Consider the following 13,907-nt stretch of genomic DNA (forward strand, 5'->3'; position numbering starts at 1 on the left):
TATATATCGATCTTATGCACAAGTATATGGGTATGCACTTTTTTTTAATGGTTGGAAATTATCTAAGTGTGTTGTGTTTTTAAAAAAAGAAAGGCTTATGTGTATATCCTAATAGCATCTCCACATGTAATGTTGACTTGTATGCTAGAAGTGGAATGCTAGTCCATATGAAAGTAGAAGTGATGGTGGATGTCATCCACATGAAGATGTCGAGATAAGAGGAGAGACAGATTAAGGAGTAAGAAGACTTGACCACCAACCTACAAGCTCCATGTTGGACTTCTTTATGTTTTGGAATCTCAGTTATGTATTCTTCACTATTACTTTATTGGCCCCTCATTGCCGCTCGTTCACGAACCCTTTATTTTCATTTGAGTATATGGTAAGACGCATATAGTTCAACTATTAAAAAAATTATGTCCCTTTGAAAAAAATTAGGTACCTTAAACCCATTTATTCTTCTTCACTCTCACTCCAGAAAGTGCTAGGAGGTAGAACCTTGTCCACCCACTACCATGTGTTTAGTCTCTAGAAAGTGCTAGAACCGTGTCCTCCCACTACCACTACCATGTGTTTAATAATCTCTGGACTCTCCTTAGTTTAACTTACTGTCTCTAGTAATACGCCATTTGTACGTTGTTTATGCTGTTGAGAAGAGATTGAGAAGAGATGGATCCACGCCTCAGGGTACTGGTAGTCGGCTGCAGCAGCGGGGTCGGCTTACATGTACGTCAGTCAGATTCCCTCTTCGTTCCAAACAGTCTAATCACATGCTTTTCATAGTCTTCAGCTATGGCTTCAAAACAGAACACAACCACAGGTTTTCTGGAAAAGGTTCAAAGCTTAGTAAGAGTCTACAATCACAACAGAATAAAACTACAGATGTGCTGGAAAAGTTTCAAGCCTATTAAGCCTTGCTTGGACTGTCACATAACCTAAAATAATAGCCTCGTACTGTCGCATGTCCTAAAAACACTCTGCAGGCAGGCATTAACTGACTCCCCCTAGTATAGAAGGTTCGGCGCTTCTCTCAGACTGGCATCCTTTACAACTCAGGCAGAATGAATACATTCTTGAGGTTTGCAGGCTGCTAGTTTATGTGATTGCAGGACACCATTTTGTCAGGCTGGCATCCTTTATAGTACTCAGCATAAACCATGCCTAAAATTGTTGATGATATGCACTATTCATGTTGCTGTCCATGAAACCAGTTGAGAACCATTGAAAAATGAGGATAAATTGATCATATGCTGATCTGAAAACTAATCACAAATTGTTGCACATGTGATCCCAGGCTGATTACAAATTGAATGTAAAAACTGATGCATAATTGATACAAAAGTGACCATAAACTAATCTTTAATTGATCATGAACCGAGCTCAAATTAATTAGAATTTGATCCCAAACTGATCATACACTTGTAAAATGATAGTCTCAGAGCTGTAGTAATAACCATGTCCATTTGCATAGATCTCATAGTGACTAGTACATTGAATAGTGATCTCATGGTAGACAGTGTATCAGTATAATATCTTACATGCGTGTTGAATATATCCGAGATCCACTACACAGAAGAGTTGTCCATAATTGGTGGAGTGGAAGTGCTATCTCCCCCTTGAGCATCAAGCACTGCTCTGGATCACTGCTCTACTGAACTTGACTAATCCAAAGTTGGCTCTAATTGAAAGGCATCTAAGTAAAGCTACAACAACTAAGGATGGTCTGCTAAGTCACTCTTTCATCCATTTTGCATCCATTGGTGAATAGTTTTGAGACTTCACTAAATATCTTCTGAAAACTTTACTTCTGACCTTTATTTCCTTATATGTCAAAATCTGTTCAAGTACTAAGATTTCATCCAGCTCCTCAACCTTAGGTTGAATTCTAACAAATATATCCTTATGCACATCATCATGAAAAGGCCTCAATAAATTGACATGAAAGGCATTGTGTATCCACCAATGTGGAGGTAATTTTAGTTGATATGCAACATTATTGATTTTCTCCAATAATTGGAAGAGCCCACAGTATCTCATACTTAACTTTGGATACAATCTCTCTCCTTCTTTCATCTTTTTTAGCCTTGCCTTCTCAAAATGTAGCAATACATAATCAGCCTTTGAAAATTGCAAAGTATATCTATGGTGATCAGTTGCCTTCTTTTGCTTTTTTTGTGATCTTTAAAGTGCATACTTTATCTTTACATAGGCTGCATCTAAGTTTTCCACATAGTGATCAGTCTCAAAGGACTTATCCTTACTGTGCAAAATAGGTGATACCTTATTGCCATCCTTAACAACCTCAGATGGAGCTTTGCCAGTGGAGCTATGCATTGTATTGTTATAAGCAAACTCAACCAATGTCAAAGTACTACTTCCATTCTGTCTTATGATATGATACATGGCATCTCAAAAGATAAAAAATTGTGGAATTTGCCTCTTTAGACTAATCATTTGTCTGCGGATGGAGGATGATGGGAATTTCAACATGATACCCATATTCTCAAATAACCCCTTTCAAACTAAACTGGTTATCCGAGGATCTCAATCACTGAAGATCCACTTTGGTATACCATGATACTTAAAGATATGCTACAAGAATAAATATGCCATATAGTCAGCCTTTATCTTCTTCCTTACCAGAATGAAATGGGTATGCTTGCTAAACTTGCAAATAATAGTCCATATCCCATCATTCCCTATAGGTGTCTTAGAAAGCTCAAAGATGAAATCCATAGCAATGCCTTGCCAAGACCTTTTTGGAATAGGCAAGGGCTGCAACAAGCTTGACATCTTTTGTCTATCATGTTTTACCTTCTGACGTATGATTTATGTCTTGACAAACTACTCTATATCATGTCTCAAAGTTGGCCAATAAAAGAGATGCTTCATTGGCTTGATTGTGGCATCAATTCCTCTATGCTCTACATAAGGAGGAGCATGACTCTCCGTATCACTCTAGGCCTTAAGTCCTTTGTGATACACAGTCATCCATGCATCATTAGAAATCCATCTCTCAGCATAAAGTGCTCATGTCTCTGGCCATTGCAAAGTTGATCGTGAATATTAGCAAAATTTGAATCAACAATATATTATTTCTTCATGGCATCCAACTCAATGTGATAAACTATGCTAATGGTTTAAATTTATGGCTTATATGATAGTGCATTAACCACAACATTATTTTTATCATCAATGTTTACAATCTAAAAATGAAACATAGAGAGAAGATTCATCTATCTCATGCTTCTTTGATAACTTTATTTGCATTAGAAAGTACCTCGATGTTGAATGATCTGTTTGCATTGTAAAATCAGCCCCTAACGAATCATGTTTCCACGGAAACAATGCATGAATTATAGTCAAAAGTTCTTTCTTATAGACTTGCAAATTCTTCTCTGTATCATGGAGATGAGGACTCTCATAAGCCACAACTCGACCATCTTGCATTAAAATAGCCCCAATGCTGTTTCTGTATGCATCACACTAAACCACAAATGACTTTCTTCGATCGGACAATACAAGCACATGATTTGAAGCGATCTTTTTTTAAAAACTTTTCAAATGCTAAAACTTTCACAGTTGTCCATCTAAATGTCACATTCTTTTTTTGCAAAGCATGCAATGGAGATACAATTTTAGCAAAACCGTGTACATACTTCTTGTAATAAGAACATAGACCCAAGAAATTGCGGATCTCTTGTACATTCTTCAAAGGTGGCTATGAACGTATTGCCTCAATCTTTGTAGGGTCCACACGAATATTAGCCGATAGAATATGTCCCCAAAAGTGAATGTCATGGAAAAAAAATTCACTTTTCTTATCATTAATGACCAACATGTGCTTATGCAACTCATTGAATACAATGTCCAAACGCTTTCTATGCTTTGCCTCATTCTTTGAGTAGACAATCATGTCATCAAAGAAGGTGTCCAAAAATCCTCTATGTGGCTTGAAGATGCGATCCATCATTTGATTAAAAGTGGAAGGATTATTTGTAAGTCCAAAAGGCATAACAAGAAACTCATACAACCCAAAAGATGTTTTGAAAGTTGTCTTAGGCATATCCTCTGGTCTAATGGGTATCTAATGATACCCACTCTTCAAATCTATATATGGTTGAATATGGTGACCCCTTGTAATCTATCTATAACATCATTGATTCGAGGGATTGGAAATCGATTCTTTATTGTGATTTTATACAAAGCACGACCAATGTATATACACCATGAATCATTTTTTTTCTACACCAAAAGCACTGAGGAACAAAACGATGGAGAGGTGGGTTGAATTAGTCCTTTTTCTAACAGCTTATTCACTTGACTCATAATCTCCTCCTATTGGGCTACATTGACCCTATAGGGTGGCTAATTAGGTGGGCTACTTTCAAGGATAAGATCTATGCTATGATCTTAAAAGTGAGTGAGAGAAGCAATTAACATACATTTTCAGAAATGAAATGTAATCCTTCTCTAACTTTGACATTCTCATTATCAACCTTATCTTAGTAAAAACCAAGTACGTTGAAAGGTGATTTTTCATTACTTTAGAAATGGTAGTAGCTGGTACAATAGGGATTCTCCTTTCAACTTTACATTAAGTATATGGGTCTTGTACTTATGTCGAATAGTGATCACTTTCACATGTGAATCAATCATTGCATGTATACGATGGTACCATGGCATACTAGATGAGACATCACAGTCCTTAAATGGAGCAATAAAAAACTCTTTGCTGTTCATATATCCCTGAATGTGAAACCAAAGCTTCCAATGAGTAGTGTGACATGCTCTGTATGGCCTTTGCATGCCATTCCAATCTCTCCCATGGGTCTCATCTCATTCTCTTTCATGCCTAGACGGATTGCCATGTCTGTAGAGATGAAGTTGGCTCGTGTGCTATTATCAAAGAAGATCAAAGCACGCTGATCCTAGATTTTGCCCCATGCCTTGCATAACTCAGTAGCATCATCATTGGGTTGATCACTAACAATATCGAGCACTAATGCAATTGATGTTTTGGGTTTGTTACCCTTGGGATCTCCCTAATTTTCTGACTTTCTAGCTTGCTGTCTATTGGAACAGTCCTTAGCAATGTGACCCTCCTATTCACAAATAAAACATTTATTTGCAGCTATTAATTTTCTATATTGTGCCAATGATTTCCAGCCCTTTTTTTGCTATTTTGACCTCTTTTCAGGCTGATTTTCAGGTCTGTCTCTTTTATTAACCTTTGACAACTTCTTATTTGGCTTCTCCCCACCCTCTTGGGATGATCAAATCCAACACAATGCAAAACAAACAAGCTTACCCAACCAACTCAGGGTTGTCAATGACGAGGAAAAGGGTGATGGAGTGGTGGTATAGTGTAAGAATGACTGGTAGGGACAAATCAGGATCCACTTAGGGGTGCTTTGCACAATAAGATGGATAGTATGTTACATGCTGAGAATACTCATGCAAAAGGTATCACTTGAACAATGTTCCTCGTGGGGAAATTGTTCACATGTCCAAGTGCCCTTTTTACAAAGATGATGAAATCTTGCAATGCGAAGAAGAAGATACAAGAGGGAAGGAAGGCCGATATCAAAGACAAGTGCAGAAACCTATAGAATATCATGAAAGGGTAGGAACCCTCTCTCAACCTTGGATATTGATACTGAAGGAGGAATAGTAGCTTGATGTCGGTCTTCGTGTAGTGTGGAGAACCATGTTGATGAAGATGAAGATAATGATGAAGAATCTCGATTAGAAGAGCAAGGTAGAATAAACTACCATGATAGCATAAGAGAGATGATGCACGGTCCGCCTTGGGAGGGAAGCCTCTATGCTAGTGGAAGAGCAAAGCTCCTGTCATGATGACATGTATTTTTGAAACCTCACTTAATATGTGGATTAATTTTTAATCACATTGTTAAGTAAATATTGCACATGCGAGGTATAATTGGGGTTAGAGTACATTAACGAGCGTGGGTAGCCCCTTTGGGTGTCAAGTTATCATACATTGGTTGTTGTAGAAAGGGTGCATTTGCTGAATTTACATCAAAACCAACGCCAAACAGAGCATTTGCATGACCAACATTCATTTCTTGAGCCTCATAAGCATTCGAGGGTGTAAATGCAGTACCATACATGTTACTTTGTGTCCCAGACATCAAGCCAATGTCGCCATACATAGGGTTTTGTATATTTCCAGCCATACCCGAATACATTGGGCCTTGCACACCATGCATTGGTTGCTGTATATCATAGGGATTTGTGCCATACACTTCCATATGTGGTCCTTATCTAACCATAGCATGAAAAATTGTGCTTCCACCAAAATATCTTGGCTACCCTATCATAGTATGCATGCTTGGCTGTCCAAAATCCATTAGATTGGTACTTCCGTGATGGCCTTGCATTTGCATTCCTTGCCTTGTAGGTACCGATTTTTTTATTTCATTAGCATCTTTGGGAGCTTCAAATGAAGGATTTGGCATTATCTTCAGTGCATCTTGTTGTCCCGAAGGTGTAAAAGATCTCTTCTTCTTCTTGCCTTTACTGTCCTTCTTTGGAGTATTCAAAAATCTGGTAAATTGAGGATCCTTTGCCAATTTAGCAAAGAGATGTGCTGCTGTCCTCGTTTGATTCTTGAACTGATTATCAAATTCCTTTTCACTTTGTTAGTCATCAGCCTCCTTATGCTCTGAAGGCCATGCATCTTGCCCAACAACAACATTTTTAACTTGTTGTCCATTGTCTAAGCCTGGTCCAAGGTCAGGCATTGCATTTTCTTCATTCCCATGTGAATGTTCATACTGAGAGGCATCATTACTGCTTGAGTCCATCTCACTGTATGAAGACATATTGCTGTAATTTCTCAGCTGAGAGTAAATTTCAGCACTAGCACAAAGCTTTGGCTTGCAATCAGGTGCCTAGGGCCCACCAAATCAAGGGATTGAGTGGTAATTCCCCTTGACTTTTCACCCGGGACTTGCACAATTGGAACCGCCAATTGGCTAAATGCTGCCCCAATTTACAATTAATGGGCTAGCATTTGAATTCCTTGATAATTATACAAATTTCAAGTGCTGAATTTAGTGTATGACGCCTTCTCCTATTAGGACGGGTCCTGAGGTTGGTGTCAAACCCTAATTTCTGTAGAAATTTAGGATTTATAGCAGAAATCTTTCCGTTGTCTACCAAATATGACTGAGACCTGCTCCAAACAGCTGAGAAATGCTATGTTGAGATCTTTTGAGAAATTACTGAAGAAGGTGAGAGAAAGCTAAGATGAGAGAGAGATCTGATTTTCTTGGAGAGAAAACCCTAAAATTTACCTATTGCTTGCTCCAGCTTGCATTTAATGTAGTCACCTACTGCTAGGTACCTCCACAATGTTGTCACTTGATCAACAATGCTGTTGCCAGCCCTTGGAAGGTGTCTTTCTCTTGTCCCCTGCTTGTTGAGGCCCCTAGATGGCTGTCTTTTGTAGCAAATTGTTGTTCTCTGATAAGAAAATGGAGTAGCAGCTCCCTCTCTCTCTCTCTCCTAGGCTGTAAACTAATTGAATTGGATGCATCCATAACTCATGTTTCTCAACAGTTCTGGCTTTAGAACCATAGTAAAGCATATTCTCAGCATAAACCATGGCTGAAACTATCAATGGCATTTACTAACGTGCTACTGTCCATGGAACCAACTATAAACCATTGAAAACTGAGCATAATCTGATCATAAACTGATCACTTGCTGATTTGAGAATGATCACAAACTGCTGCAAATGTGAGCTCAAATTGATTGCAAAACTGATCAGCAATTGATGCAAAAACTGATGCAAAATTGATCTAAAAGTGACCATAATTAAACTAATCAAAAAATAATTTGAAACTGATGAGAATTTGATCTCAAAATTGAGGCAAAAGCTCATATCCAATTGATCATGAATTGATCCCAAACCGATGCAAAAGTATAGTCTCAAAGTCCTGGTAACAACAATACTCATTTGCATACATCTCACAATGACTAGTACACTGAGTAGTGACCCCACGGTAGACATACTATTAGCATTGTACATTAGATGCATGTTGAATATATGTGAGATCCACTATATACAAGAGCTATTCACGACTGGAGGAGTGGAAGTGCTACCTCCCCCTTGAGCATCAGGTAATACTTCAAATCTCTACTTTGCTGTGACTGAGCCCGAACTAAAGTCGGCTCTAACTGAAAGGCATCTAGGTAAAGCTGCAACAACTAAGGATGGTTTGCTAAGTCATCCTCTTCCATCTAGTTTGCATCCACTGGTGAATTATTTTGAAACTTCACCAAATATCTATTGGAAACTTTACCTCTAACTTGTTTTCTTTATGTGTCAAGATTTGCTTAGGTACCAAAATCTCATCTAGCTCCTCAACCTCAGGTTGAATTTCAGTAGACATATCCTCTGGCACATCACCACGAAAGGCCTCAACAAATTGACATGAAAGGCATTGTGTATCTGCCAATGTGGAGGTAATTTCAGCCGATATGCCACATTGCTGATCTTTTCCAATACTTGGAAGGGCCCATGGTATCTCATACTTGACTTGGGATACAATCTGTCTCTTTCTTTCTGTTATCCTGCTTGTGTTAGTCATGTCAGTTTGTCATCTCTTGGTTGTGAGCTCCTATCAAAGTCTAATAGAGACATAGAAGCTATAGCAGTTTAGGTGCATTTTATTTCTATGTCGTCTTCATGTATACATTCCTAGGCCAGTTATTGGTTTCGGGGATTTTCTAGGGTGCCCCCTATCTTTTTTGGCATTTCTTTCTATGAGACTAGTATTTTTTGCCTCAACAGATGCATGTTGGCCAGATTTGGGCATTTATGGCTATTTATAGCTAGCTTCCCACTTGACAGACATACATATTCTTCAATCTTTAGTCTTTCCTTTGCAGGTGCACACTTTGATACTCGGGCTCTTTGTGCTTGGTGTTGCGATTGTCATTAGCTTGATTTAGTGCCCTCACTGATGCTTTGGGCTGCGTGCAAGGGCCTATCAGCCCATCATCATTATATCAGCATTCTTCTTGAGTCAGTGCAGTATTATTTCCTTATCTTCTACTCTCTCTCTCCCTCTCTCTCCAACGACGCAAAGCATTATTGCTACGGGATAGGAGGCGGCCCCAGCATCATCCACCCCTCCAGAGAGCAATTACAGACTACTTCAGGGTAGCTGAACCCCCAGCTGCGATCACTCCAGACACTACATCTCCTACTGATGGGTGTTGCTGAGATATAGCATTAGGACGCATCACAGTTGATAGAGCTACAACGCTATGCAAAGCACGACGCCTGAGAGTACCTACTCGGCAACATTGGTTGCCTATATGCACCACATTCGCATCATGATTGCTTGTTATAGAGGCAGATTGGCGCGGTGACTCAGTCGAAGGTAGCTTGTAGAGTCTTGGTGGATTCCATAGACTGAGGGGGAGATACCCTACACTGTAGATCTTTTTAAACTTAGTTTTTTCCAACTTTTCTAGTTTCCATACTTCTCATTCCAATATACCATGTAAACTTATACATAAATCTTATCTCTTCTTGTTTGATGAGAGATGATGATACCAGTTGTATTGGTTATGGTCTCATAGGCCACTCAGGCCTTTTAGAGATGTTAATAGATCTTTCTTTCTTTCTTTCTTTCTTTCTCTCTCCCTTTTTTCTTCTCTTTGTGTTTATGTTTCTCTTTCGTTGTGTACTCTCATATGGTATCATTGCCTAAGTGAGAACGTAGTTTGGAGATTTCTTGATGAAGAGTAGGTTTTCATCGTGGAGGAGCAGCCGAGATTTTCAAAATGCAAAATTTCAGCCTGTGTTTACTACGTTTATAGGCGGAATAGGTGATCCATTGCCTATTTGCACCCGCAAGCAACTAGGCGATAGTCTCTAGGGACCAAGCGATAGCTTTTTTGCATTAAGTGGCATCAACTTTTCACATTTTTCCCAAAACACAAATTTGTGTTTGTACTGGTGTTCACTCCCTACTGCAGGCAGCGTCAGTATATTTCTGTAGGCGACACAACCTTGGCAATAGCTTTTTGCTTTGGGTGATAGTTTTTGGGCAGGTGACAGCCTCTTGGTGGCAAGCAATAATTGTTTCTTTGTCAAACACAACTTTCTGGGTGATTGCAGATTGGAAGATGTCTTTTCAGTTCATGAGCTTTGATGACTTAGAGGAGGAGCTTCGTTCTGGACACTCTTTTGAGCAAAGATGCAATTATAGTCAGCATGAGGAGTCCCCCCGTTTGCACCTGCTCCCCTTCTATTTATCTTTCAAAGAAGGTTTCAGATGCCATCCTCGATACCTTCTGCACAGGTGTCTGTCTTATCCTCATTATCCAAAGAAGAAAAACTCGATGGCTCGAACTATTCGTTGTGGTCATCTAAGGTGGAGTGTATACTTTATACCTTTGATCTTTGGACTCTTGTTTTAGATTCCATCCCCCCTTCTAAGGAGGATCCTGCAAATGGAACTTCTATGGGCTGTGTAGCCTTATGGGATTGGCTCAACTCTCGAGCATGATCCTTCCTCTTTATGAGTTTGCAGGATTCTGTCCTTGTGCATATTCATAGGTTGAAGACTGTGGTGGAAGTGTGGAAGGAGCTTGCATCTTTGTATCTACTATCAACACAAGACGTTTGCCCACAAGATTTTCCTAGAGAAGAAGTTGCGGATGCTCAGTCTTGATGATTTCTCCTCTATAAAGGAGCACATCACGAAGATGGAGGACATGAGAGGTGAGCTTGTCTCTCTTGGTTGGATGATATCCTTCGAAGACATGGCTATGATTCTTTTGACTTAATTGCCATCTCGTCGGTTCAATATCTTCTACACTAGCCTTATCACATTGAGGACTCAGGAGATGCTTTTATGGGAGGAGCTTTCACTGCTTGTCTTGGAGCATGATGAGCAACTAAGAGAGGTTGGGGTCTATAGTTATGGCTCTACCAAGGCATTTACAATAGGTACAAGTGAAGGGAAGAAGAAGATACAGGCCAAGGACAAGAAGTAGGAGGACAAGAAGGATGAGAAGAAGGAGAAGAAGCTCAAGTGCACACATTGTAGGAAGGGCACTCATCCCAAGGAGAAGTGTGGGTAAAAGTATCCCCATTTGAAGCCAAAGGAGAAGGATTCGAAGGCTGCCCAGCGATGATAGTCTATCTTTATGCGTGTATTTGGTGAGGAGGATACAACTCTTGCTTCTTCCACTTAGCAGAAGCCTTGGCTTGTTGACAATGGGGCCTCTTCTCACATAACCTATAGACAGGATTGGCTTTAGGATGCAAGAAAGCATAAATGCCTTAGTTTAGGGTAAGTATAAAAGGTGGAGGTGTAATATGTGAAGCATCTTTTGCCATTATACAACATTACTTGTTTGAGGTCTCAACCTCCCACCGTCTAAGAGGGTGAATACTCTTGGCCACCATAGCTTGGGGTGCATACCTTGCTACAACCACTCATCATTTGATTCTCAACCAACATTGGTAATACCATTTCATGCCTAGCCACCTTGGCTATGGTTTCTTGGCATTTTATGTCTATTTCTTGTATTTTCAGTTTAAAAGCTTGCTGTGAAAATTAGCTTCTTTACATTGGTATCAGAGCATGGATTTTGATCCATGGAAAGAGTCATTTTCATGGTGAATCTGGTTACAGTTTAGGCACAGAGTAATTGGAGGACAAGAATTAGTTACAAGATTTGATTCAGTTAAAACCGTGACTAGTTGAGGTCTCTGCAGTAAACCGTGACTAAATTTGATGGTCTTGAAGAATGTCTGAAGAAACAATGACGGAATCATGGTCATTTTAGTGGTATGTGGTCAATTATGGGCTATTTTGAAGGATCATGGACTTAATTGAAGCCTAAATAGGGTTTGGAGAGGTTAAACCGTGGTTACTTTTTTGGAATAAGCTTCTTTCCTCTTTCTCAAGCTTTCTCTTCAAGCTACCATGGAGGAAATTGCTCATCTCTCTCTCCCATTGTTTCTATCATCTATGCAACCTAGATAGGATCAAAGTAGGCATCCTTAGCTTCAGATTAAACACCTATTTGCTGGGATTTAATGAGGGATTCATCACGAAGTTGAGGGAGCATGCTGGCAGCAGTTTGCGCCATTTTTCATGCACCTAAATCTGCCATTTAATCAATGTTTGGTTGATTGGTGCCTACAAGCTCTTCCACAAGGATTATTGGAGCACAAAGGTGATGTACAAGGCATCAATGGCATTCTTCCTCCTCTTTCCTTTAAGATTGAAGCTCTCTTGAAACCCTAGCCATGGCTGAAAATGTACAGCATGAAGAATTCTCCAATTTCTTGAAGATTTGACCTCTTCTTGACTTCTTCTAGCTTTCTAATAGCAAGGGCAAACGTCTACATCAAGCATTGGACTGACATTGAAGATTCCAAGCAAGATTGAAGCATTTTCTTCATCTCAGATTGGGGAAAATAGGGCAGCCATCTCAGATTGGGGAAGGTTCAATTGAAGGTATTTTTCAAAGATTGGGCTTACATTGAAGAAATTATTTAAGTTTAAAAGCATTTTCAGCCTCTTGAACATGGCAATGTCCGAAAATTCATGGAATCTATGATTCTAATGAGAATCTACATTCATTAAAGCTCAAAGGATCTTCTTCAACAAGCTATTGTAGACTTCTATCAAATCATTGACTTCTTTTGATTGCATTGGAGCAATCTTATTGATCGGGAGCTGAAGATTACATGGAAGTAATCATATTGGACAAAGCCTTTGAAGTTGGTCTTATGATCTAAAATCTTGGTCTATTGATGGTGGTTTATGCTGAAGGTTGATTGGTTGGATTCATCTATCACTTTCCATCAACATTAAAGAGGTAATTCTATTACTTTCAGCTTAATCTCTTTTTTTATCCAATTGTTGAACCAGTCCCATTGTTCATAAGAGAGATTGAGTGTAATAGAACCTTTTAATTCCTATTGAAGGCATGTAGAATTCAGCCCAGTACTGATTATAATTGCTTGATGAGTTCTTTTCTGCCCATTCAAATGTTGAAGCTCAATTGATTGTATAAATGTTACTCATTGCCTACTTGACTTGGATTTTTGTTGGATGATTGAACTTTGATGCTATAGGACTGAAATAATGATGAAAATGGTAAGTGGGAACATTGTAAAAGCAGTGAGACACTGCAAAAGGGTAATGCCCTGTCCACAGCCCTTTCAATTCAGTCATTTCCCAATACCCACTTGCATTTCATTAAAGAATTCAAAGGCTTTTTCAGTCAATGCACAGCATCCTTGTTTGATTAGCCATTAGAATGTACTTGCCATGTTAGTTCCCGCGAGGAAAAGCGGATGCCAGGCAAGTCGGGAAGACAAAAGAGAGGTGACCCTTCCTTCCCGATTAAGACCCTGAAGGGGTGCACAACCCGGCTTGAGGGTGGAACTTTGCACACCCCTCTTGTCTCGGAGCCCATGCAATTCTAAAATTTAGGTGCAGGTACATTTCCCATTATTAGAGTTTGGTACTAGTACAGCATTAATCAGCCATATTCAGGGTTCCATAAGTGGTTGAAGAACCATTGGAAGAGATGCAGGGCATCTCCTCTTTTCAGGGTACCTACAGATGTTGGACGAGTTTTTACAGATAAAACAGCAGGTATATACCAATCTACAGGTTGTTCTTGAGCCCTACAGGTGCCCCATAATCCTCTCCTGGTTGTTATAGTGGTTTATAAGGGTTTCTTCTACCCAAGGTCTTCCTATAGGGTCAAACAGGGTACTTATAGGTGGTGGACAGGGTGCAGGAATTTCCTGTTCAAACCTGAAGATTCAATCACAGTGAATTCTGTCCTGATCCAAATTAGAAACTTGATAGCTCCATTCGAAGAGGGGTTCC

At 39.5% G+C, this 13,907-nt stretch overlaps 1 protein-coding gene across 5 annotated transcripts in view; it reads left to right on the top strand.

Moving 5' to 3' along the window:
* Positions 1-503: 503 nt before the first annotated feature.
* The window catches only part of LOC148021456 (uncharacterized protein At5g02240-like), a 199,211-nt gene continuing 185,807 nt past the window's right edge, over positions 504-13,907 (top strand). For 2 of the 5 annotated variants that reach the window (XM_087699342.1, XM_087699343.1), the window contains exon 1: positions 511-726. In XM_087699342.1, the coding sequence (XP_087555468.1) occupies positions 670-726 (57 nt within the window). In that variant the 5' untranslated portion in view covers positions 511-669. Of the gene's footprint in view, positions 727-13,907 lie in introns of all 5 variants that reach the window. The other 3 variants (XM_087699346.1, XM_087699345.1, XM_087699344.1) reach the window with 3 other exon arrangements.

This window comes from Lygodium microphyllum, chromosome 18 (assembly GCF_053477565.2).
Source record: "Lygodium microphyllum isolate KBCC chromosome 18, Lygodium_microphyllum_v1.1.10, whole genome shotgun sequence".
NCBI lineage: Eukaryota > Viridiplantae > Streptophyta > Polypodiopsida > Schizaeales > Lygodiaceae > Lygodium > Lygodium microphyllum.